Source organism: Pristiophorus japonicus, chromosome 14 (assembly GCF_044704955.1).
Source record: "Pristiophorus japonicus isolate sPriJap1 chromosome 14, sPriJap1.hap1, whole genome shotgun sequence".
In the NCBI taxonomy this organism is placed as follows: domain Eukaryota; kingdom Metazoa; phylum Chordata; class Chondrichthyes; family Pristiophoridae; genus Pristiophorus; species Pristiophorus japonicus.
The window spans coordinates 166,052,558-166,078,306 of NC_091990.1; the positions used below are offsets into that span (position 1 = coordinate 166,052,558).

Sequence of the window (25,749 nt, forward strand, 5' to 3'; positions counted from 1 at the left end):
TTCAAGCTTGCCTTTTTAACACACTTTGACCCTTTAGAATTTTGCTGCAAAGTGGCCCTTTTTGTTTTTTGCCTTGGGTTTCTCTGCCCTCCACTTTTCCTCATCTCCTTTCTGTCTTTTGCTTCTGTCTCCATTTTGTTTCCCTCTGTCTCCCTGCATTGGGTCCCATCCCCCTGCCATATTAGTTTAACTCCTCCCCACCAGCACTGGCAAACACTCCCCCTAGGACATTGGTTCCGGTCCTGCCCAGGTGCAGACCGTCCGGTTTGTACTGGTCCCACCTCCCCAAGAACCGGTTCCAATGTCCCAGGAATTTGAATCCCTTCCTGCTGCACCACTGCTCAAGCCACATATTCATCTGAGCTATTCTGCGATTCCTACTCTGACTAGCACGTGGCACTGGTAGCAATCCAGAGATTACTACTTTTGAGGTCCTACTTTTTAAATTTAGCTCCTAGCTCCTTAAATTCGTCTCATAGGACCTCATCCCGTTTTTTACCTATATCGTTGGTACCAATGTGCACCACGAAAAACATCACCACTTGCCTGTGGGTACAACTATAGGGATCCCATCAAACAGCCACCCCAGAAAAATTAGGATAATCTTCGGCACCTCTGACCAACTACTCCTCCATATCCCATGCCGATCCTGATCCTCAAGCTTGTAAAATTACCATACCAATACGCATAATCATACTGACAGACTCTTTGCATCAATGTACACGCCAGGTAAATGCCATGCAAAAAGCTTTACAACTGCACCACACTGTGAAAAAGTGTTTAATAATGAACAGAAAATCAGCTCACCCCACCCTCAAATCACAAAACAGTCAACCACAGACCTAAGAGCAGTAATGAATGGTAGACAGAAACGCTCCATCTTACCTGGCCCTGTCCTTGTCTTTCCAGATCCACTACACACATGTCCACAATAGGGCCTAAATTAGTGAAGGTTTCCATGCCAGCAACATAGGACCCCTGCTCATTGCTATCCACATTTAGCTGCAACAAAGACACCACAGATTTAAAACTGAACATTTTTTTGTTAAGCTGTTGTATGCCACTTTAATTTGTACGTTCAATATACTGAGCAAGTAAACTTAACATTGGCTTGTGGTTGTATTTCTGAAACTCTCTAGTTAAGGTGGAACAAATGAATTTTGTACAATCTCAAAAACCCCACTTACTCTTGTTTTAGTATCTGTTGAAGCTTCCCACATGGTCGGTCCACAACCACAAATCAGTTTAAAAGACTTCAATCCATTGCACCCTTGAAGCCATAGTGCTCCATAAACCAGGTGCGAAGCATTCCATAGCACTAAACTTAATGCTAAGAATTCTTGGATTCAGGTCTATGCCCAACATTTTCCACATAATGATGTCCCAATTTCAACTATCCGGCAGCAGGTACCAAAAACCCACCTAGTCATAAGGGGAAATGTTAAAATCAGAGGGCCAGTCATCCTGGGTCAATATCATGCATCTCTCAATAGCAGAGACCTGGGAGCCAGTGCTCTCAGCAGGGAGACTCAAAAGTGGACAGACATTTTTTTTAATTCTCATCAGGGAAACAAAATGCTGCACAGGAAAACTTAAGATGTCGAAAAATAACTCAAAATATATGCAACAAAACAACATATTGGTGTAATGTTGTAATTGAGTAATTGAGTAATGTTGCTGGTTGTGTGATTTTTTTTTTCCTCTTTCTATGTCACATCATTCCCAGAGAGTGGAGAGAAGCAACCTCACCCCAGGCCTCTTCCAATGTTTTACTTTTGGACTAGCTGCAGGGGAGATATGCAAATAGCAGCTCCTACTTCACCCCTACATCAGAGATGCAAGACCACAAACTCGCTACAATGGGGCATCCGCTCAATGCCAGTTATTAAAAAAAGGTAAGAAAAATGGAAAAGGTGGTGAGGTAACCCTGGAAATAAAGAGATAAAAGCAGCAGAGAGAAAGTATCTTAGCCCAGAAAAATCAGAATGTAGAATCAGTGGCCCCAAGTTTCCACACGCGGCAAAACAGGCGTCCCTCCGAGCTGGGCGCCCGTTTTTCGCGTCGAAAACGGCGCCTGAAAAAGAACGGGCTATTCTCGAGCGCTTTACAGCTCGATGTCTGCTTGGCGCGGCGCACAGGAGGCGGAGCCTACCACTCGCGCCGATTTTGTAAGTAGGAGGGGGCGGGTACAATTTAAATGATTTTTTTTTTGTGCCGGCAACTCTGCGCATGCGGTCGGGCCCGATGGCAAACGGCTGCCTAAAGTACTGAGGCTTCTTGCAGCTTTTTCCCTCCCTCCACCCTCCTGCTGTCGGTCGGTCCCGACGGCAAACTGCTGCCTGAAAGGCCTGCGTGAAGCACTTTCACACAGGTAGGAACATGGTTTATTTAATCTTTTCTTTGCTTATAAATTTTTATTCAGGTTGGATTTATTTGTATAATATTTGTATAAGTATAACTAAGGATTTATTGTAGAATTTAATGACTTCCATTCCCCCCCCTCCCACCTCGTTCCGGATGCCTAATTTGTAACCTGCGCCTGATTTTTTAATGTGTAGACAAGGTATTTTCAAGCCTACAAAAATCTTCACTTGCTCCATTCTAAGTTAGTTTGGAGTACGTTTTCACTGTGGAAACTTTCAAATCAGGTGTCAGTGGCCGGACACGCCGCCTTTTGAAAAAAAAATTCTGTTCAAAAGTGAAACTGTTCTACCGGACGAGAACTGCAGAACACTTAAATGTGGAGAATTCCGATTTCTAAGATACTCCGTTCTCCACCAGTTGCTCCTAAAAATCAGGAGCAAATCAATTGGAAACTTGGGGCCAGAATGAGTAGAGCTATGAAATAACAACAGGCAGAAAACACTGGTGGGAGTAGTTTATAAGCCCCTAACAATAATCATAATGTTGGAGTATAAATCAGGAAATTACAGGAGCATGTAACAAGGGTAATGCAATAATCCTGGGGATTTTAATCTTCATACAGGCTGCGCAAACCAAATTGGCAAAAGTAGCTTGGAGGATGAGTTCATGGAATGCATTCAAGACAGTTTTCTCGAACAATATGACGAGGAACTAGGGAACAGACTATTTTAGATTTAGTATTGTGCAATGACACAGAGTTAATTAGCAATCTTATAGGAAAGGGTCCTCTGGGGAAAGAGTGATAATATAATAGAATTTCATGTTAAGTTTGAGGGTGATATTGTTAAGTCGGGTCTTAAATTTAAACAAAGCCAATTACAGAGGTATGAGGGGCGAGTTGGCTGAGGTAGATTGGGACATTAGATTAAAAGATGTGACAGTAGATTAAAAGATGTGACAGTAGATAAGCAATGACAAACATTTAAAGGAATAATTCATAATTCTCAACGAATATACATTCCCTTGAGGAATAAAAATTCTACTGGAAAAGTGGTACAGCCATGGGTAACTAGGGAAGTTAATGAAAGTATTAGATTAAAAGCTTAATGTTGTCAAAAAGAATAGTAAGCCCGAGGTTTGGAATGTTTTTTTTTAAATCAGCAAAGGATGACCAAGAATTTGCTAAAGGGGGAGAAAATAGAATGAGAGAGTAAACTAGCAAGAAATATAACAGATTGTATAAGGAAGAGATTAGTGAAAATAAACATGGGTCCCTTAGAGGCAAAGTTAGGAGGAATTATAATGGTAAATAAGGAAATATCAGAGACTTTAAACAAATATTTTGTATCTGTCCTCACAGTAGAAGACACAAAGAACATACAAATTGTAGGGAACCAAGGGTATACAGAGAGTGAGGAATTTAAAATAATTATTAAGAAAAAGCACTGGAAAAATTAATGGGACTAATAGCTAACAAATCCCTGGTCCTGATTGCCTATACCCAAGGGTTTTCAAAGAGATGACTGCAGAGATAGTGGATGTTGTGGTTTTGATCTTCCAGAACGGTCCCCCATGGAAGGTAGCAAATGTAACCCCACTTTTCAAGAATGGAGGGAGAGATAAAACAGCTAACTATAGCCTAGTTAGCCTGAAATCAGTAGTAGGGAAAATTCTAGAATCTATTATTAAAGACGTGGTAACAGGGTATTTGGAAAATCACTATGATTAGGCAGAGTTTTTTTTTGAGGGTGTAACTAGCAGGGTAGATAACTAGTGGATGTAGTATATTTGAATTTTCAGAAGGCATCTGATAAGGTGCCTCACAAGAGGTTGTTACACAAGTTTAGGGCACTTGGATAGGGGTTAATATATTAGCATGGATTGAGGATTGGTTGACTTGACAGAAAACAGAGTCATTTTCAGGATGGCACGGTGTATAACTAGTGGGATGCCACAAGGATCAGTGCTTGGGCCTCAGCTATTTACAATCTATATTAATGATTTAAATGAGGTGACTGAGTGGAATATATTCAAGTTTTCTGATGATACAAAGTCAGGTGGAAAAGCAAGCTGTGAGGAGGATGCAAAGAGGCTGCAAAGGGATATAGACCAGTTAAGTGATTGGGCAAGGTGGCAGATGGAATATAATGCAGGGAAGTGTGAAATTATCCACTTTAGTAAGTAGAATGGAAAAGCAGGTTATTTTTTAAAAAGGTGTGAGACTAATAAATGGAGGTATTCAGAGGCATTTGGGTGTTGTACACAAATCACAGAAAGTTAACATGCAGGTATAAGCAAGCAATTAGGAAGGTACATTGCCTTTACTGCAAGGGGGTTGCAGTACAAGAGTAAGGATGTCTTGCTGCAATTATATAGGGCTTTGGCAAGACCACACCTAGAGTACTGTGTACAGTTTTGGTCTAAGGAAGAATATACTTGACTTCGAGGGGGTGCAACAAAGGCTCACGAGATTGATTCTTGGGATAAGGGGGCTGTCCTACGAGGAGAGATTGAGTAGAATGGGCCTATATTCCCTGGAGAAGAATCAGAGGTGATCTCATTGAAACATATAAAATTCTTCGAGGGCTTGACAGGGTAGATGGTGAGAGGCTGTTTCCTGTGACTGGAGAGTCTAGAACTAGAGGTATTGGTCTCAAGATAAGGGCTCAGACACTTAGGACTGAGATGAGGAGAAATTTTTTCACTCAGAGGGTTGTGAATCTTTGGACTTCTCTACCCCAGTGGGCTATGAATGCTCAGTCGATGAGTATATTCAAGACTGAGATTGATAGATTTTTGGGCACAAAGAGAATCAAGGGATATGGGTTAGGGCAGGAAAGTGGAATTGATATAGAAGTTTAGCCATGATCTTATCGAATGGTGGAGAAGGTCGATGGGCTGTATGGCCTACTCATGCGCCCAGAAGCATGTTGTGCCATCCCGCTGCAGTAAGATCTCTTATGTGTAAAATAAATGCAACTGTGACAGGCTATAGTGATTAAATTACTTACTTTGACAAGTTGCGAATCTCCAAGACGAGCCCCAACAAATACGACTCCATTATCCAAGTATGTCAAACATTCTGCAATAGACGTCTGTGAAGGACAGGTGAGATTTAGGACATTAGAACGAGGTTAAAATCAAACAGTGAACTTAAGCTATTCATTCTAAATTCATGTAGTGCTCCCGAGAATAGAACTACCCAGAAGGATAAAAAGCTTTGTATGTTGCAGCCTAACAAACCCATAAAGTTATTGGTGGGTGTGATGGCCATCAGATCTGGATTCATAGATACCTATAGCTGCAGTCAATTAAAAAAAAACTTTGTTGTAACAGTATGATTAGCATAAGGACTAGGATCTACTGATTTCCCAGAAAATATTTAAGCCTATAAATTACTGTTGGCAAGTATTAGTAGATGAATGCTCAATATGTTCATTCGACATTTTGTCATCAGATATTTTAATGCAGGTACTAACCCATTTATTTTAATGCTGTTAGTCTTTGCTAAAATAACAGTAATTTCATATGAGCATGTTAAATTGCAAATAGCACCAACAGCAATTTATAGGCTTTTGTATTGGACAAATAGTCACACGCCTACACAAGTTTATTAAAGTTGTAGTGCTACGGTGCTGACCTCTCCTAGTAGTTCTACACGGAGGTCTTTGACAGTGATGTTCCCATCCATTTGTTCCTCCCTCTCCAGTAACAGCATAAACAGACGTCCCTCCATATCTCCCAGCAGGTACCGCGAACCATTGGGATCCACGCGGTTGTGGCAAACAATTGTGCTTTGCTGACAGGATGTGGGGAAAAAAATGACCATTAGAATCTATTCACATTCAAAATAACAAACACAACACTTTATCGGCTAGACCCTTCCTAAACAAACCAGAGATTTGTCAGCAACAATTCATTTCCACTTATATCTCACCAGCCAGCTACTTCAGTGAATGGGAATTAGTGAGGAACTATGATATTGTTCTCAGTGTATGGGTTAATTAAAACATCAAATTCACAGTATAGTTCGCTACTTATATACCTTTTTCTTATTACATGACAATCAACAAGTCTTTAATTACATGGTTATACCAAAAGTTAAAAACAACTCCCCAAGAATAAACTAATATCTTTTCAATAACTGTCAATGAGCTGAATTTCTCACTAACAAGGTCCTTTTCTTTTGCAAACAAAATCAGTATCCCTGTACTTCCTTATTTTTGTTTTCTTTCATGCATTTCTTTCCTGTTGCATTTAATTGCTATTCAACCGTGTGAATCTGTTAACCATAGCATGTCTTTGATTCTGCACCCCTCAGCACTGACCTCACTACATACACTTAAATGTTTTACACAGATGGTCTCTTCTGCAGGACTAAATAGCATCCTTGTAATCCATATCAATGATTACAGTTTCCTCACACTTGGGAATAGCACACATTGGCATGTCTTCAAGTAACTTACCCCATTAAGACACATTCTCGATGAGGTGATTACTTCACACAAGCATATTAAAGCTGTGGGTGCAAGACTGAGGGACTGCTGCACTGTCTGAGGTGCCATCGTTCATTTGAGATGTTAAACTGAGATTCTCTGCCCTCAGGTGAACGTAAAAGATTCCACGGCACTATTCGAAGAAGAGCGGCGAAGTTCTCCCAGTGTTCTGGCCAATAATTAGCCCTCATCCAACATCACTAAAACAGATTATCTGGTCATTTATCTCATTGCTGTTTGTGGGACCTTGCTGTGTGCAAATAACAACAGTGACTACACTTCACACTCAACTGGCTGTAAAGCACTTTGGGAAGTCTCGAGGTTGTGAAATGTGCGATATAAATACAATGCATTCTTTATTTCTTTAAGTAATACATTTTTGCTTCCAATTTTCTCTCCTTCACCTGATCTATGGTGGGGTACTGGCTCCATCAGACTTCCAATACAACACTCAAGTGGCCATTTTTATGAGTAACTTGGTGAGTGCTGACAGGCAGGGTAACACCACAGTGATCAGAAAATGGAACTGCAGCTGATTTTTTTCCTTCATACATCAGAGCAATGAGATCAACTGTCACGGCCTTAGCCTAGATCAGTTACATCATTACAAAATCTGGAGCCCTCTCGTCTCTATGGCTTAGTTCTGCATACCATGCAATGCCTTTATCCAGTAAATATCAGGAGAGCAAAGTAACACGTTGATCAGCAAACTTAGCACATTGATAAAATTGGTTTCACAAAGTAATTATTAAATGCAAGGTTTAGAATCAAATAAAGAGCCAAGTTCCATGAGGAAAATATTTTACGTTCCTACGTGATTTGCCTAATCCAGCCCATTGCCATTACCATCAAGCCAGGGGACCCAACCCTGGTTCAATGAGGAGTGCAGAAGAGCATGCCAAGAACAGCACCAGGCATACCTAAAAATTAAGTTCCAACCTGGGGAAGCTGCAACACAGGACTACATGCATGCTAAGCAGCAGACGCAGCATGCTATAGACAGGGCTAAGCGATCCACAATCTATGGATCAGATCAAAGCTCTGCAGTCCTGCCACATCCAGTCATGAATGATGGTGGACAATTAAACAACGAACAGAAGGAAGAGGCTCCATGAATATCCCCATCCTCAATGATTGCGGAGCCCAGCACGTGAGTGCAAAAGACAAGGCTGAAACATTTGTAACCATCTATATCCAGAAGTACCAAGTGGATGATCTGTATCGGCCTCCTCCTGAGATCCCCACCATCACAGAAGCCAGTCTTCAGCCAATTCAATTCACTTCACATGAGATCAAGAAACGGCTGAGCGTACTGGATACAGAAAAGGCTACGGGGCCCCGACAACATCTCGGCTGTCGTGTTGAAGACTTGTGCTCCAGAACTAGCCGTGCCTCTAGCCAAGCTATTCCAGTACTGATACAACACTGGCATCTATCCGACAATGTGGAAAACTGCCCAGGTATGTCCTCTCCACGAAAAACCGGACAAATCCAATACGGCCAATTACCGCCCCATCGGTCTACTCTCAATCATCAGCAAAGTAATGGAAGATGTCGCCGACTGTGCTATCAAGCGGCACTTGACCGGGTGTGGTATCAAGGAGCCCGAGTAAAACTGAAGTCAATGGGAATCAGTGGGAAAACTCTCCACTAGCTGGAGTCAAACCTTGCACAAAGGAAGATGATTTGTGGTGGCTGGAGGTCAATTATCACAGTCCCAGGACATCGCTGCAGGAGTTCCTCAGGGCAGTGTCCTCGGCCTAACCATCTTCAGCTGCTTCATCAATGACCTTCCCTCCATCATAAGGTCAGAAGTGGGACTTTTCGTTGATGACTGCTCAGTGTTCAGTGCCATTCGCAACTCCTCAGATAATGAAGCAGTCCATGCCCACATGCAGCAAGACCTGGATGACATTCAGACTTGGGCTGATAAGTGGCAAGTAACATTCGCGCCAAACAAGCTCCAGGCAATGACCATCTCGAACAAGCGAGAGTCAAACTACCGCCACTTGACATTCAACGCCAAATCCCCTACCATCAACATCCTGGGAGTCATCATTGACGAGAAACTTAACTGGACCAGCCACATGAATACTGTGGCTACAAGAGCAGGTCAGAGACTGGGTATTCTGCAGTGAGTGTCTCACCTCCTGACTCTCCAAAGCCTTTCCACCATCTATAAGGCACAAGTCAAGAGTGCAATGGAATCGTCTCCAGTTGCCTGGATGAGTGCAGCTCCAATAACACTCAAGAAGCTCGGCACCATCCAGGACAAAGCAGCCCACTTGATTGGCACCCCATCCATTACCTTAAACATTCACTCCCTCCACCACCGGCGCAACGTGGCTGCAGTGCGTACCATCTACAAGATGCACTGCAGCAGCTCACCAAGGCTTCTTCGGCAGCACCTCCCAAACCCGCGACCTCTATCACCGAGAAGGACAAGTACAACAGGCACAAGGGAACACCACCATCGCCTCATTCCCCTCCAAGTCACACACCATCCTGACTTAAAAGTATATCGTTGTTCCTTCATCGTTGCTGGGTCAAATTCCTGGAACTCCTTCCCTAATAGCACTGTGGGAGTACCTTCAGCACATGGACTGCAGCAGTTCAAGAAAGCGGGTCACCAGCATCTTCTCAAAGGCAATTAGGGATGGGCAATAAATGCTGGCCTTGCCAGTGACGCCCACATCCCATGAACAAATTTAAGAAGTTCCCTCAGTAATAACTAGAAATAAGGGGCCATTCGAGTATGCAACTTATTCAACTGTGGTCTAAGGAGCAATATATAGGGCTCCATTTATTCCCACCAGCACTCTTGTCATTAGTGAAAGTTAGTATATTGGTCCCAATACAATATAGATAGATCAAGTGTAAACCAATACATTTTAATATTGTGAATTTTGCTTTTTCTGTCGACCCAACACCTCAAATCGCTCTTAACACTACCATCAGTGACATTCCTGTAGCCAACAGTACTTCACCCTAGTATTAGAGTTCAAAATGCTCTCTCCTACATAAGAACGTAAGAAATAGGAGCAGGTATAGGCCACCTGGCCCTTTGAGCCTGCTCCGTCATTTAATAAGATCATGGCTGATCTGATCATGGACTCAGCTCCACTTCCCTGCCCTCTCCCCATAACCCTTTATTCCCTTATTGCTCAAAATTCTGTCTATCTCCGCCTTAAATATATTCAAAGATCCAGCCTCCACAACTCTCTGAGGCAGACAATTCCATATTTACAACCCTCAGAAAAGAAATTCCTCCTCATCTCAGTTTTAAATGGGCGGCCCCTTATTCTAAGACTACGTCCCCTAGTTTTAGTTTCCCCTATGAATGGAAATATTCTCTCTGCATCCACCCTAGTCAAGCCCCCTCATTATCTTGTATGTTTCGATAAGATCACGTCTCATTCTTCTGAACTCCAATGAGTATAGGCCCAACCTATCTTCATAAGTCAACCCCCTCATCTCCGGAATCAACCTAGTGAACCTTCTCTGAATAGCCTCCAATGCAATTATATCATTCCTTAAATACGGAAACCAAAACTGTACTCTAGGTGTGGCCTCACCAATACCCTGTACAGTTGAAGCAGGACTTCTCTGTTTTTATACTCTATCCCCCTTTGCAATAAAGGCCAACATTCCATTTGACTTCCTGATCACTTGCTGTACCTGCATGCTAACTTTTTGTGTTTCATGCACAAGGACCCCCAGATTCCTCTGTACTGCAGCACTTTGCAATTTTTCTCCATTTAAATTATAATTTGCTTTTTTATTTTTTCTGCCAAACCACATTTGGAAAGGCAGAATCTCAAACTGTACCACTGGGGGCTTTCCACAGTTCAAACAGACTTGGTAAAAGAATTTTACACACCACTGTGAGAACTTATTGCACCTGCATGTATCTTAAGTATTTTTTTCCCCAAAGGACAAACATTCAGCTAACATCCAACAATGACAGCACAGTATTATGGCTCACAGTTTTTAAAACCTTGCAAGTTGTGGGGTCTGTAAGTGACACCCACTCTGCTAGATGCAATGAAACAGTTAGAAAATACAAATGCACAGGGTACTTGAGCTATGTTTAGACCATGCTCCTAATCCCACATTATATACTGACTCAGGCAGTAATGCTCAAATACCCAGTCTCCACTACAGCTGAAGGTGGCACAAGGCTACTGTGTGAAGTCCCTTGACACCTTGACAAAGTGCTTAATAATGTTTTTTAATAACGGCCTTTGCTATCAACTGGATTTCCATTTTAGCCAAAAACCAACTGCTATTCCCAAAACTCGATTCCACGTAGCAAGAACAGAACTTGCATTTATATAGCACCTTTCTTATCCTCAGAACGTCCCAGTGTTTCACAGTCAATGAATACCTTTTATAGTGTGGTCAGTTATTATGTAGGCAAGTGTGGCAGCCAATTTGTGCACAGAAGTTTCATAAACACAATGAGATAAATGATGGGTTAATCGGTTTCAGTGGTGCTGGTGAAGCATAAATGGCGACCAGGACATGGAGAACATCCTGTTCTTCTCCGAATATCATGGGTTCTTCTATGTCCACCTGAACAGACAAGAGTCTCGGCTTAACATTTCATCTAAAAGATGGCACCTCGAACAATGCAGAACACCCTTAATACTGCACGAAAATATTAGCCCAGATTATGTGCTCAAATTTTGTCTATGGGGCATGAACCCACAACCTTCTGACTCAGAGGCAACAGTGCTACCATTGAACTAAAATGATAGTTTAACTTGAGAGGCAATGAAGAGTGACAAAGCCTTGAAAAGCTCCTCATCAGCAAGTGTATGCAGTATCACCAAGCCAGGGTTTTTTTTTGTGGGGTGGCAGGAGAAAGAGAGAATGAGCGAGGGGTAAGAGAAGTCCGGTGCTTTTGGATCACCTTCCCCCTCAGTTCAACTCCTGGAAGCATTTGGTCTTTCTCCATTATATGGGCCATGGAAGGGCTGAATTTAGAGGTGAAGATACAACATGGCAGATCTCTGCAAGACTGTTGTGAGGATGTATTCTGACAGGTAACAAACAAATATTGCTGCTGTACTTTTCGAAGTATAGGGCAGTACTTTTGTCTACATTGCCACAATAAAAAGTCAGCCAGAAACATTGCCCTACTTCCTGTTGTCAACTGTTTTTATATGAAGAGACCTAAATGAATGGCGAAGGTCCATAGTGCAGTGCACAACTAAGACTGAAAACAAGAGAGTAAACAAGATAAATCAAGTCATGCTCAAGTGACTGAGGAATCTGAACACATTACCAACTAAATTTTCAAAAGGTTTTCCATTATTTCGCACTAAACCCTGCTGATGTTGCCTACCTTGATAGCCGGCGGTGCAATTGCCAGGTACTTGTCGCCATTGTGGTACGTAATAGACTCTTGGCCTATGATTAGTGCTCCTCCAAATGGTTCTGGAACTGAACAGAAAACGAATTTACATCAACTATTACTGCAATACAACTATTAACAAGGTTAATCAACTATTAAAGAAAATTAAACAGCACGGTGGTAATATTTTGTTACCTTGTCAGCACAGTGACTATACAAAGGAGTATTAGGTACCAACTAGTGAAATACAGAGAAGCTCTATGATAAAAGAGTCAGAAAACTTTATGAATACTGTACTTAAGCAGTTGGTCAAAAGAGCTACCAGAGGCCTCGTGGTTAAATGCAATGTCTGATTTGATACTTAGCCAAATGGACCTGGACGATCTCATGTTCGATTCCTGATCTCAAGTGAGTTAGCTGATCTCAGCCTGGCAATAAGAGGGGTGCTTCAACTGGCTAATGAAGGGAAAATGAAAATCAACCAGGATTGCCATTCCTGATTGCTATTTGGGGACCCGTGCAAAAAAGTGCAGGAGCATGCACATCAGTTGAGATGAGGATCAGGCTTTGTTGTGATGCCTTTCATGGTTGACTGGGCTCACAAAACTATTTGTTGAGACTCCGACATGAAGAATGGTCACTTGCCTTAGATATCTGATAACTGCCTGCACCTTGGAACCAAACACCAGAATAAGTCAGTCTTCACAAAAAGAGATCAAGAGGTAGGAACATAACTAACGTTTTAGTAATGGAAGTGTTAAGTTGGGCAGTGCATCCTTTTAACATTTTGTCCTCTATTATTGTAATTTGGGAGAAAGGACTAGTACCTCAGCCACATTGCTTTTTACTTCACAAACCTGTTGGGCATAAATGATTGAAGTAGAATATTCCTGAGCACTTTTTAAAAAAAATACAAAAGGAGATACACCAACCTGCAATGACCATTGATGCCTCGGCCTCCACATTTTCCTGCTTCCAGGGTCCCTTGTTGAATTCTTTCTCTCTCAAAGACACTTCGTAGGTCTTTACATGACGGCCCTGGGGATCCTAAAAGGGAGAGAGTGTCGAAAGCTTAAAAAGGAAGTTTAAAGTGGATTAATAAGTTGGCAAGTCCCCTTGAAACAAATTCCTGACCTTGGTCATACTGTCAGGGGAGGAGCCAAGCGAAAGCAAAGCACCTATCCAGCTCCAGAAAGGGATAGAAAGAAAAAACAAGGATCCACTGCTTTTCTGCACATTCTTGCAGTGAGTTCTGGAGCACCACAGCCTTAGGATGAGGTCCCCTACTTGCCTCACCACTGTTGCATGGCAATCTTAAAAAGTGTGTGCAGGGAGGAAGGAAACTCAGTAAATAAAACAGAACTTAAAGGGCTAGGGTACCATTAGGACCAAATGGATGAGAATGTTATGTGTTTTCCAACTTACGATAGGATGCTGGACCAAAAACAGTCAGTAAAATTTTTTAAATTACAATAATGTGAAAAACAAGTTATTGCAAACCTCACCATTTTATAATTTTTTTTTTAGTAAATATCATGCTCATCAAGGTGTCTATTTCAGCAAAGTATTCTTAATGTCACAATCTAGACACAAAAGACATCAAGGGATATGGGGAAAAAGCGGGAATATGGTGTTGAGATGGAGGATCAACCATGATCATACTGAATGGCGGTGCAGGTTCGAAGGGCCGAATGGCCTACTACTGCTCCTATTTTCTATGTTCATATGTCATGTACAGCACAGGTTAGATGCAAAGCAAAGTTCCGTTTCCTCTGCTACAACAACTTGCTTTACCCCAACCTCGGGACAGTATCTCCAGCTGCACTAATTCATTTCCCAACCAATGCATCTCTGAGTAATACTGCCAACTAGTGTTGAATTAAGGTCAGTCCTATGCAAGGTTCCTTCTAATTTTCTTTTTGGGTGCTCGGTCCCTGTAAATTAGCTGCGTTGTATCTTTTCCAGTGGCACCAGCTGGCGAGCAGCTTGCGCGGGACCGCCTAATTGATGCGCAGCTTAGGGGGAAAATTGATCCTGCGCTGTGGCCCCTACCTGACTATCCTCTTACTATAGGGTGACCATATTTTCCAAACCAAATCCGGAGACACAGGCAATGTTCCCCCGCAATCTTTTTTCCGGGTGCGCAGCCCATTCAAAGTTTCGGGCATGCACGAAATGTCACATTGGAAAAGCCGGTCCTGGGTTGTGCAGGACCGGTAGACAGTTGCGGGATTGCGCCGCTTAGATACACCGAGTCACGAATCTTGCATGTGTTCTGGCAATAGTGCTGTACCATCTACTTGTCCCCGAAAAACTTAGTTTAATTTCTCAATTTTAAATCTGTTCCCAACAGACTGAGATTTTCCATGACTTTGTCTCAGAAGGTTTCAAATTAATATAGAATTTAGAGCTTTCCTTCTCTTACTCAATTAAAAAAAAAACAAGATGTACCATACAAATAAACTGGTAAAATAAATCAAATCCATTCACCCACCCACCAGCTCTCACCACTCCCTTGGCTTCTCTTGTGCATTTGAAAGTCCTTCCCTCCGGCCAATCACCACTGGATGAAATACTGATCAGTTGGCTCAAACTGCAGCCAGAGCTATGGACAGGGCCTTTTCTCATCTGCACTGCATTGTAAGAAGGCGGGGTCATGATTGATGCCTCCATTCAGCCCGTTCCAGGACTCAAACAGGCCGGGAATCTCTGAGAAACAGGTTTCTATGCATTAGCATTGAAACAAATCAAAGACTCAATATCAGGGACAAGATTTCTAAACTAGGGACTCTTCCAGGGACATTGTTTGCTCAGGGACACATTCCCAAATCCGGGGACTGCCCTGAAAAACGGGGACGTCTGGTCAGTTTATCTTATTACTCATGTGCCTATAGAAAGCCTTTTATTGCACTTGATTTTTCTTGCTAATTCCTTTTTGTAGCTTTCCTATATCTTGTATATTAAAATTTTTACATCTACATGTGATCCTGTTATGTTACACTTGCTTTCTGGAATAGAGGCAAAAGGCTAAACGCCTAACCCACAGCATTTCCTAGTCCTCTCCAAACTTGGACTTCTTACCTGATAGACAAAGCAAATGGTTGGGACCTGACAGCCATACAGAAATTTCACATCAATGACATGCAGCTCTTCCAGACGGATGTTGAACGCCTTCAACTCTTTATTGTCTCTGTCCAGTGGGATCACTTTAAAGAGACCATCATACAGCCTGAGACCTATCATGCGACACTCAGGGTCCACAATACCTATGATTCCAGTCTCAGAGGGACGGCCAATACGATCCTGAAAGGAACATCAAAGGGATATTAGCATAATTTGTAGAATGACAACCAAGTGTTAGAGAATGTACAGGAAGCTGAAGAGGATGACCATTATTAAAATGTCTCGCATAGATGATACAGTAAGTTCTGATGAAAGGTCATCGACCTGAAACGTTTACTCTGTTTCTCTATCCACAGATGCTCTCTGATCTGCTGAGTGTTTTCCAATTTTCATTTGTAGTATTTATGAGAGAGAAGAACATTACATAGGATAGCCTTTTACAAGGGCATAGGTGGAAGTCTATGACGTATACTCACGTGATCTTCCTTTATTTTAAAAGGCAGTGGAATATACACGTCACTTGATTGTGGGTTAGGTTATAACTGCCAAACAAATTTATTGAAGAATAAATGGATAAGTGAACAGCAGCAATAACTTACTGTGAATTGTACAGTAGTTTTATGCTTAGTTCTCCTTGAGCTGTTAAAAAAAAATCATGTCTGCGGTGCCAAACTGCAAATATTAACTTTGCATGGCAGTTAATTTTGCTGACTGTCCACTGAATGTTTCTGGCCTATTTATCTCTAATAGCTTCAAACTGACTACTTAATTTTACAATATAGGCTGAGAAATACTTTTCAATAAAGCACATTTGAATATGTGGGTTGGAAACTCAGCTCAGGGTTGAACAGTATCCCAAGGTTATGTACCACTGATTCAGTATGAGCAAATAGGCAGGGATATTGATCGAATCAGCACCAGATGCATGCGGGTATCAGAAAATCCAAACAGGATGGCCTCAGTTTTGCTGGCATTCAGCTGTAAGAAATGTTAACTCATCCAGAACTTCTTATCAGACAGGCAGTCAAATAGTATAAGCACAGCCCCGGAATCAATGGCAGTTGATAAGACACAGTTGGGTGTCATTACATGTAGAAGCTGACCTGTACTTGCAGATGATGTTACAGAAGGGTAACATATCGAGGAAGAATAAAGGGGAACAAAGATGGAGGACTGGGATAAACAAGAATTAAATTTGTACTCTTTTGAAAACTACAGACATGAACCCTCACCCAACCACTCCATGATACATCCACTGGACCTGCTGTGCTGATCCTGCATTAACTTTAAATGCCAAAACAAATCCCAATCCCACCAAGGGGCATTTAAGAAGTTTTTTTTTTAAATTATTCCAGTACACCCAAGTTCATCTTGTCCTTTAAAGATATAGAAATAAACGCTTATTTTACCTGTACATTTCCATGGGCCCGTGTGATGATATCGATGTTTTCTCCATTCTGTTTATACTCCAGAATGCAGGCATTGTATTTTGCAGTCAGAATGAAAAGCAGGTCCTTACCTTCCCCCTGTTTGAATACAGATACAAAATGGATAAAACTTGTCAACCCCCGTCCCAGAAACAACGGTCCATTTTTAGTTCTTTTGAAATTATGTACCATTAAACTCAACACAGCACAGGAAGACCTATTTGCCGTCCCTCCATTAACCATCAAACACAATAGAGATCCATGCTGTGCCATGAAGAAGGGAGCAGAACATTTGTTAAAGCATAGCTCAGATGTCACCTAAACTTTTGTACTTGAAGTACCAAGTACTAGGACACATAGTAAGGAGGAAGAAACTGCACACATAAACAAAAACTTATATAATACAACCGACTCCATCCATTTAACAGCGCGCAAGGGTCTGGAGTTGTGCCCATGGACTGGAGTGAGACACACACTGCGCTAACATCTTACAATTACTTAATAGTTCATTTTGCTTCCAATAAGTTTGTCAAACTGATTTGAGAATCTTTTTTTCTACTCTGCACATCCCCCCAGTTTACCAAGTGGCTCTGTGTAGTCAAGACAATACAGAACATACTGACTCCGCAAATAAACTATTTCATAGATTTACACTTTGCTCACTGTTTCCAATCAAGACCAACTTAATTTGCATTCCACAGATTTGGCTTCCTTAGTTACCCTCAAAGTGGGAGCTGGTTGATCTTCAGAGTCTGGTCACCTTATTTTTTTTTTCAGACTTGCTCACCAGTCCATTGGAAAAAAATTATATTCACATTTTCTCTCCTCTTGTAAAGGTACTGACTCTTGCTGGGGTATGGTTCCACAGGCACTGGCCACAATACAGGACAAAGTACAAGAGAGTGAATACTCCTGGAAGTCAGGAAAAAAATTACAACAATTGAAAAAGATAAAAAATGAATACACCACCTGGTGTCACGCATGTATGAAAGGCACATGCTCCAATCAAACTGAACATTATGTCTGATACGCGATGAAATATTTTCCTACACCCTCTTCCCTCAGCTCAAACAAAAATCTGACTTAAAAGAACTGGGACTCCCCTTTAACTCATACAGATCAGAGATCAATTCCATGCCTGTGCCGAATTAGTTGAACAGGGGAATTAATGGGGCACTGCAAGTAGCTGTAGTAGCGCAAGCTTGTGGAGATGGGGAGGAAGGAAAATCAGCCAGTGCTTCCCAGCCCTGATCACTATTCACTGACTCTAGCTAGAGGTGTGCATATAGTATCAGTGCATATCAGTAAGGATAGGATTGGACTGGGTTGTGATGTCCACCAACCTTCACTGTCCAGTCCAGATTCTCATGAAAAATGCTGAATTGAGCAAGATACCAGAGGGTGACCAGCGCTTTCAGAAAGGAAGGGGCAGAAGGGGAAAGAATATATAGGAAAAAAACTTGTTTCACACATCTCAGCAAATGACTGCTGAAGCCTTACACATCATTCATTGCACATCTTACCTTCGGTCGGAAGAGCTCCATTACAGCTATCTTGCCATACATGCCCACTTCCTTGACAGGACGCAAACCCTCCGGAGTCACCACATAAATCTCCAACCTGGTGTTCTTGGCAATCAGCAGATTCAGATCATCTGCTGAGGTGAAGTGACCTAGGGCAAAAAGGCACAAATTTAAACCAATTTATTCAGTCATGGCATCACACCCTGTGAACCCGATAATGGGAAAGCCACGGCAGGTACCAATATAATTTATTTTCAGATGGAATGATGAGCAAGACCGAAAATAATTAAGGTGACCAGACCAATCATACTTTTTTTTTTAAATCTTCCCCATTTATAATCCATGCAAAAATAAAATGAAAAAAAGCATTAGAAAAAATAATTATTTCCTTTGTATCATATTTATCAGATTTGAAGTATAAATTGAACTCAGAAGGAAGGTTATGAAGATAAGAGTTGATTCAGTGAGTGGACCTACATAACTAAAAAAGCACTGGGGATGGTAAAGACCGAACAAAAAATCAACCAGTGAAATTTTCAAAACCACGAGAAGAACCTCCACAACAAAAATGCTGCTCATCACAAATTCCAGGAGACTTGCTGGCTTAATGAGTAAATGCACTGTCCAGTGTGCATGAGCCACAGTTTCTCTACAAAAGAGAAGACAGAGATCTTTAAAACTATGAAGGGGTTTGATTGGATATATGTAGAGATGTTTCCACTTGTGGGGAGTCTAAAACTAGGGGCCATAAAGATAGTCACTAATAAATCCAATAAGGAACTCATGAGAAACTTCTGAGTGCAGAACTCACTACTACATGGAATTGTTGAGGCGATTACATCGAGTCTGCAGCACAGAAACAGACCATTCGGCCCAACTGGTCTATGCCGGCATTTATGCTCCACTCGCGCCTCCTCCCACCCTTCAAGCATACCCTTCTATTCCTTTCTCCCTCATGTACTTATCTAACTTACCATTAAATACATCTATGCTATCTGCTTCAACTACTCCTTGTGATAGCGATTTCACATTCTTACCACTCTGGATAACAAAGTTTCTCCTGGATTCCCTGTTGGATTTATTCGGGTCTATTTATGACCTCTAGTTTTGGTCTCCCCCATAACTGGAAATATTTTCTCCACTTCTACCCTATCAAACCCTTTCATTATCTTAAAGACCTCCATCAGGTCACCCCTCAGCCTTCACTTTTCCAATGAAAAGAGGCCCAGCCTGTTTAGTCTTTCGTGATAGTTACAACGGGCTACAGTTTCCCTAACTTGTTTTTCTGGCGCCCTCACCTGAGGTGCGCCGATTTTGTCTGCCTCCAAACGCGCCAAAAAAAAGCGTCCGTACTCTGGCCGCTCCCCAACCTCTTCTCCGTTATGGCGCAGCGTGGCCCAATGGATTGGGGACTGAGCCAGGTCCCGGCGCTGAAAACAGTGCAGCGACCTCTGCACATGCACGCTAGACTCTGCGCGCATGTGCAGTAAGCTCCTGGCAGGCCGTTTCTGCAAACGTGCGCTGCAGGCTGTGTGGGAGGGGCCCGAAGCACGCCATCCCTAGCCCTGGCCGAATGGGCTCCCTCAGCGGTGGCCCACAGCATTCCCTAAGGTAGGACGTCTATTTTTTATTTGTTATTTACTGATTGATTTTGGTGCTTTAGGTACAGGGTTCCTTCTATTTTTTTAATGTTATTTATTGATTGCTTATTACTTTGGTCTTGATGATGGATGATGATGATTACTTTGGTCTTGGTGCTTTAGGTGCAGGGTTCCTTATTTTTTATTTGTTAATTAATTGCTTATTACTTTTTGTCCTTTGTTTGGTGCTTGGTGGTGCTTTAAATGTAATTACTTGCGCCGATTCCTTAACTCTAGGTAAGGTTTTTCTGTGCAGACAGAAGTGGCAACATACGCTGGCCTAAGTTAAATTGGAGCAACTATTTGCTGGCCAAACGCCTAAAATAGGGGTAAGTGGCTGGGAACGCCCCATTTTGAAAAAAAAACAGAACTAAAAAAAACCTAACTAACTCACTTACACTGGCGCAAATTAAATGGCCAGAATTGCAACTAAAAAGATAGTCCAGAAAAATTGAGTTGCTCCAAAAAAAGAGCAACTCCTGGGGAAACTTGGGCCCATTTTCTGCATTCTGGTATCACCCTTGTGAATCTTTTTTATGTCTTCTCCAATGCCTCTATATACTTTTTATAATATGCAGACCAGAACTGTGTAGTTTCAATTCTAACCCTCTAGAAATGAATCACAATGCCTGGTATATTATTTTAATGGCTTTCTTAACCCGCTTTTAGTGATGTGTATATGTACCCCTAGATGCCTTTGCTCCTCTACCCCATTTATGCACCACTACACACTTATCTATATCGAATCAAGTTTATCTATACTGAAATAACTTAACTGAATAATTGAAAAAGACTTGTATTTATATAGTGCCTTTCACGACCACCGGACATCTTAAAGCACTTTACAGCCAATGAAGTACTATTGGAGTATAGTCTCTGTTGTAATGTGGGAAACGCGGCAGCCAACTTGCGCATAGCAAGCTCCCACAAACAGTAATGTGATAATGACCAGATAATCTGTTTTTGTTATGTTGATTGAGGGAGAAATATTGGCCAGGACACGTGGATAACTCCCGTTCTTCTTCGAAAGTGTGCCATGGGATCTTTTACATCCACCCAAGAGGGCAGACGGGTCCTCGGTTTAACATCTCATTCGAAACTGAGTTGCATAATGTCTCCCAATGCCAGATAAAATAGCCCATCTAATTAAATTTTCTTATAAGCATAAACTGTGTATTTGGATAACACGATTGCCACTAATTGATTACAACATAGTTGTTTTCAAATGCAATCAGTCGTAAATAAAGAACTTGCATTTATATAGCGCATTTTACAACCTCGGGGTCCCAAAGCGCTTCACAGCCAATGAAGTACTTTGAAATTGCGGTCACTGTTACAATGTAGGAAAGTGTACTCTAATCCAACCAATAATCAAACTCCCCACTGGCCTCAGATCAGTTGTCAAAGACATGATGATTGTGATAAAAATGTCAAGTGGGTGGAGACACTAGAAGTGTCCTCAGGACCCAATGACAGGGATGGGGAACGGACGTGGGGGGAAAAAAAAAAATCAGGCACGTTTCATTCCTGACCTCATGCTGGAAAGTGTGCATGCGAGAACAGGATAGAGATGAGACTCAACCATGATGCACCTCGCCCACCCGGTAAAATAGCCTGCCAACATTTAATGCGGATGAGGTTCTAGAGGGCTGCTGTCAGCTGTAGAACTGTACCCCAGCATCATGTAGTGCTTTCAGAAGAGGGGAGAAAATTAGTAAAATACATTTCCTACTGTTCTCTCTGCAAAGTTGGATTAGCAATAAAACACTTCTGAAAGAACTCTTCTGCGAATCATACTTGCTCTCGCGCTCTGTAACCAGGATGATTTTTTTTTAATTAATTCTCGGGAAGTGGGCATTACTAGCAAGGCCAACATTTATTGCCCATCCCTAATAGCCCTCAAGTGGTGTTGGGCCTTCTTGAAGTCCATGTGGTGAAGGTAACTTCCACAGTGCTGTTAAGTAGGAAGCAATGTACCCGCTAAGGTGCATGCTCAGCCACGCAGCAATTTGAAACGTCCCATGCAGGCTGCTCACCGTAAATACCACATGCACAGAAATTTAAAGGGATCACGCATTAAAAGAAACAGGACATGCAGAACAAAGCGCAGGTTACATGGAACATTGGTAGGGAATTCCAGGATTTTGACCCAGCGACAATTGTGTATGTATGCCATTCCTCCAAACTAAAACAGGCTTGTTTTAGATTCTCATGAGAATACTGCCCTTTAGATGAACCAGTTTGACACACACATCTCATTAATTCTGCGTTACTTTCCATTATGAAATGCTCTGCTGCTCCACAGTTGAGCAGGATTCTTTTTTTTTTTAAAACCTCAAGGTGAGTGAAGTCACTCTGGGTGAAGAATGGTATGTATTACAAATCAGGAATTGAGTGTAATATCTCCAAGTTTGCAGATGACACTAAACTGGGTGGCGTTGTGAACTGTGAGGAGGATGCTAAGAGGCTGCATGGTGATTTGGACAGGTTAGGTGAGTGGGCAAATGCATGGCAAATGCAGTATAATGTGGAAAAATGTGAGGTTATCCACTTTGGTGGCAAAAACAGGAAGACAGAATATTATCTGAATGGCGGCAGATTAGGAAAAGGGGAGGTACAACGAAACCTGGGTGTCATGGTTCATCAGTCATTGAAAGTTGGCATGCAGGTACAAGAGGCAGTGAAGTAGGCAAATGGCATGTTGGCCTTCATAGCGAGGGGACTTGAGTATAGGAGGAGGGAGGTCTTACTGCAATTGTACAGGACCTTGGTGAGGCCTCACCTGGAATATTGTGTTCCGTTTTGGTCTCCTAATCTGAGGAAGGACGTTCTTGCTATTGAGGGAGTGCAGCGAAGGTTCACCAGACTGATTCCAGGGATGGCTGGACTGACATATGTGGAGAGATTGGATCAACTGGGCCTTTATACACTGGAGTTTAGAAGGAAGAGAGGGGATCTCATAGAAACACTAAGATTCTAACGAGACGGGACAGATTAGATGTGGGAAGAATGTTCCTGATGTTGGGGAAGTCCAGAACCAGGGGACAGAGTCTTAGGATAAGAGGTAGACCATTTAGGACTGAGATGAGGAGAAACTTCTTCACTCAGAGAGTTGTTAACCTGTGGAATTCCCTACCGCAGAGAGTTGTAGATGCCAGTTCATTGGATATATTTAAGAGGGAGTTAGATATGGCCCTTACGGCTAAAGGGATCAAGGGGTATGGAGAGAAAGCAGGAAAGGGTTACTGAGGTGAATGATCAGCCATGATCTTATTGAATGATGGTGCAGGCTCGAAGGGCCGAATGGCCTATTCCTGCACCTATTTTCTATGTTTCTCTTCATGGATGAACTTCAACAATTGTACAACCCTGTCTGGAGTAAAAATAAAACAGGGAAGGTGGCTCAACCGTGGCTAGCAAGAGAAATTAAGGATAGTGTTAAATCCAAGGAAGAGGCATATAAATTGGCCAGAAAAAGCAGCAAACCTGAGGACTGGGAGAAATTTAGAATTCAGCAGAGGTGTGGAAATTTACTTTTAAAGTTACATTTTCTATTAAATGTACCCTTTTGTAATAAAACAAAATGGAGTCTCAGTTCTCCCAGAAGCCCATGCAGCAGACAGCTTGTTTCTGAATAAACACATTAACCTTGACTGATATGCCAACTAATTTAGAAAAGCAGAAGCCATCTCTGTGAGCGAGGGAATCTTGAATTTACCCTCCTTGTCTTGTTTGAACTATACTCTCTGCTAAATAATTGTCGCTGTGCTAAATCTTAGAAGTTTGATAAAGGCTGTATAGCTAAGTAGGAAATTAAAACAAGGATGTAATGTTAATTAAGTGACTGAAGAACTCCTTATCTGTATTTGCTAACCGCAAGGGCAGAACTGATACACGTGATGGAATCATCATTTCTTTGTTTGTTCTTCTGTATAAAGATAATGTGATTTTGAACCCCTGTAGAAGTCTTTGCTGAGCCTTTGACTTAGCAGGACTTTTCCTCGCAGCAAGTAAATCTATTAAAAGGACATCTACCGAGCTGTTTATGTCAGAGTTACATTTTTTCTAGTTAAATTGAGAGTCGAGATTTCGACAGTTTCTTGGAAGTCCCACCGAGATCGCTTACCCTCTATTCTGTGAGTAAACGGATGCGGACATAGTGCCTCTTCAGTGAAGGGCTTAACTGGCCAGAATAAGGTGAGCCTTTTGCTCGTAAAGAGTCTCTTTACTGTTGAATCGCATATGTAATCTGTTGTCCACAGTGGAGGTACTGCGATCTACGAGACTCGACATTTAAGAGCTAAAGTTATTTTTTAATCATTTCCTTCTCGGCTTGAAGGCAGAAGGGATCTGATCCTGAAAATATCCAATCTGGAAACAACCCGGGGAGATCTTTATTAGTTTACGGTAAAAGAGCGCTGTCGATCGAAAGAGGTGATCCTTGAAAGAGAGGATCAGAGTCCTTGAAAGAGAGGATCTTAATCCTTGAAAGAGAGGATCAGAGTCCTTGAAGGAGAGGATCAGAGTCCTTGAAGGAGAGGACCAGATATTGACCCGAAGCGTGGCAGTACGAGTGTACGGCGCCGAGGGAAGACATATTTTAGATAAGTTAAGGGCTCAGTCTGTAGTGGCGTAAAACGCAGACTGAGAATTGACTATGTTTAGATAGAGTTTAAGGTTATGATTTGTATACCCGTGTGGATGTCATTTGTCTCAATTGGTCTTGTTATACTGTTGTGTTCAGTACTTTTGTGCGATATTGCAATTAACGAAACGGGAAGAGTCACTAGGGAAAATTGTGATTCAGAAAAACAAGGATTGATTGAGAAAGGAAACAGTGACTGATTGAGATATTTTGTCACGAACCAACCATAGTTAATCAAACACCCAGACTGAGCCCGAATTAAGAGCCTTTTGAGGCCACGTGACGGCCAGGAGAAGTGGGCGTAGAGAACTCGTTGACCGAAAGGATTGAGAGATCAGAAACTGTGGAAAAAATCTTAATCATCCAGAATGGGTGCAGGAGCAAGTAAAATACCACCAAAGGGCACACCAGCCTATTTTATGCTCCAGAATTGTGGTCAGTCTTCAACTGACCACCTAAAAATTGGGTAAAGTGGACTAAGGGTGAAAACAGGCCATTTCCACCCGAAGGTTCAGTAATAAAAAAAAGGCCTGGGTTCCGATTCTTCGAGCCCACGTAAAAATAACAGAGGAAGTAAATCAATATGTAAGAAAAGAAAAAAAAAGAAAACCGTGGTAGTGATGTATAGATCTAAAAATAGAGTCGGCCAAACAATAAGCTTTGTCGAGTGGCGAGAGAGACTTTTGTGAATGTCTGTCTTTGAGTGAGAGTGCTTGTGTAAAATTTTTTTTGACTGCGGAATGAATGAAAGCCTGTTTGGGAAATTGCTGGAGTTGTCTGCTGTATTAGCTCCACCCACTTTATCAAACAGAGTGAAAGTTTTTTTTAACCCTTTGTAGTGTTGTCCTGTATGTAGGAAGTTTTAAGTTTAAAAAAAATGCAGGTGTGGATTTATTCGGATGATAAGTTACGGAGCTAGGAAATGCCCAAAGGATATAGGTTTGTTGAGCAAAAGATTTTTTTAAAATGCATGGTCCTGGCGGTTTAAAAAAAAGAGAATTTATTTGACACGCTCACTTACTTGTCGAAAGAAAACATGCAATCATTAATTACATTGGGTTGAAAGACATAAATTTAGTCCAGGAGTGAGATAAAGAACGGGGATGGGAAGTTGTAATGCCTTTAAAATAAAAGCCTGTGTGGGTCTCTCAAGGCTGCAGGCTGGGGAAGTA

The 25,749-nt window shown here is 41.9% G+C and overlaps 1 protein-coding gene across 1 annotated transcript in view; it reads right to left on the reverse strand.

Annotated features, from left to right (window-relative positions):
* ddb1 (damage-specific DNA binding protein 1) overlaps positions 1 to 25,749 on the reverse strand; it is a 101,892-nt gene that overhangs the window by 62,872 nt on the left and 13,271 nt on the right. Inside the window, exons 2-9 of the mRNA XM_070899793.1 lie at positions 18,293 to 18,441; positions 16,752 to 16,868; positions 15,301 to 15,522; positions 13,152 to 13,266; positions 12,211 to 12,308; positions 6,005 to 6,163; positions 5,376 to 5,459; positions 886 to 1,002 (exon numbers count right to left, since the gene is read on the reverse strand). Of these exons, the coding sequence (XP_070755894.1) occupies positions 886 to 1,002; positions 5,376 to 5,459; positions 6,005 to 6,163; positions 12,211 to 12,308; positions 13,152 to 13,266; positions 15,301 to 15,522; positions 16,752 to 16,868; positions 18,293 to 18,441 (1,061 nt within the window). The remainder of the gene's footprint in view (positions 1 to 885; positions 1,003 to 5,375; positions 5,460 to 6,004; positions 6,164 to 12,210; positions 12,309 to 13,151; positions 13,267 to 15,300; positions 15,523 to 16,751; positions 16,869 to 18,292; positions 18,442 to 25,749) is intronic.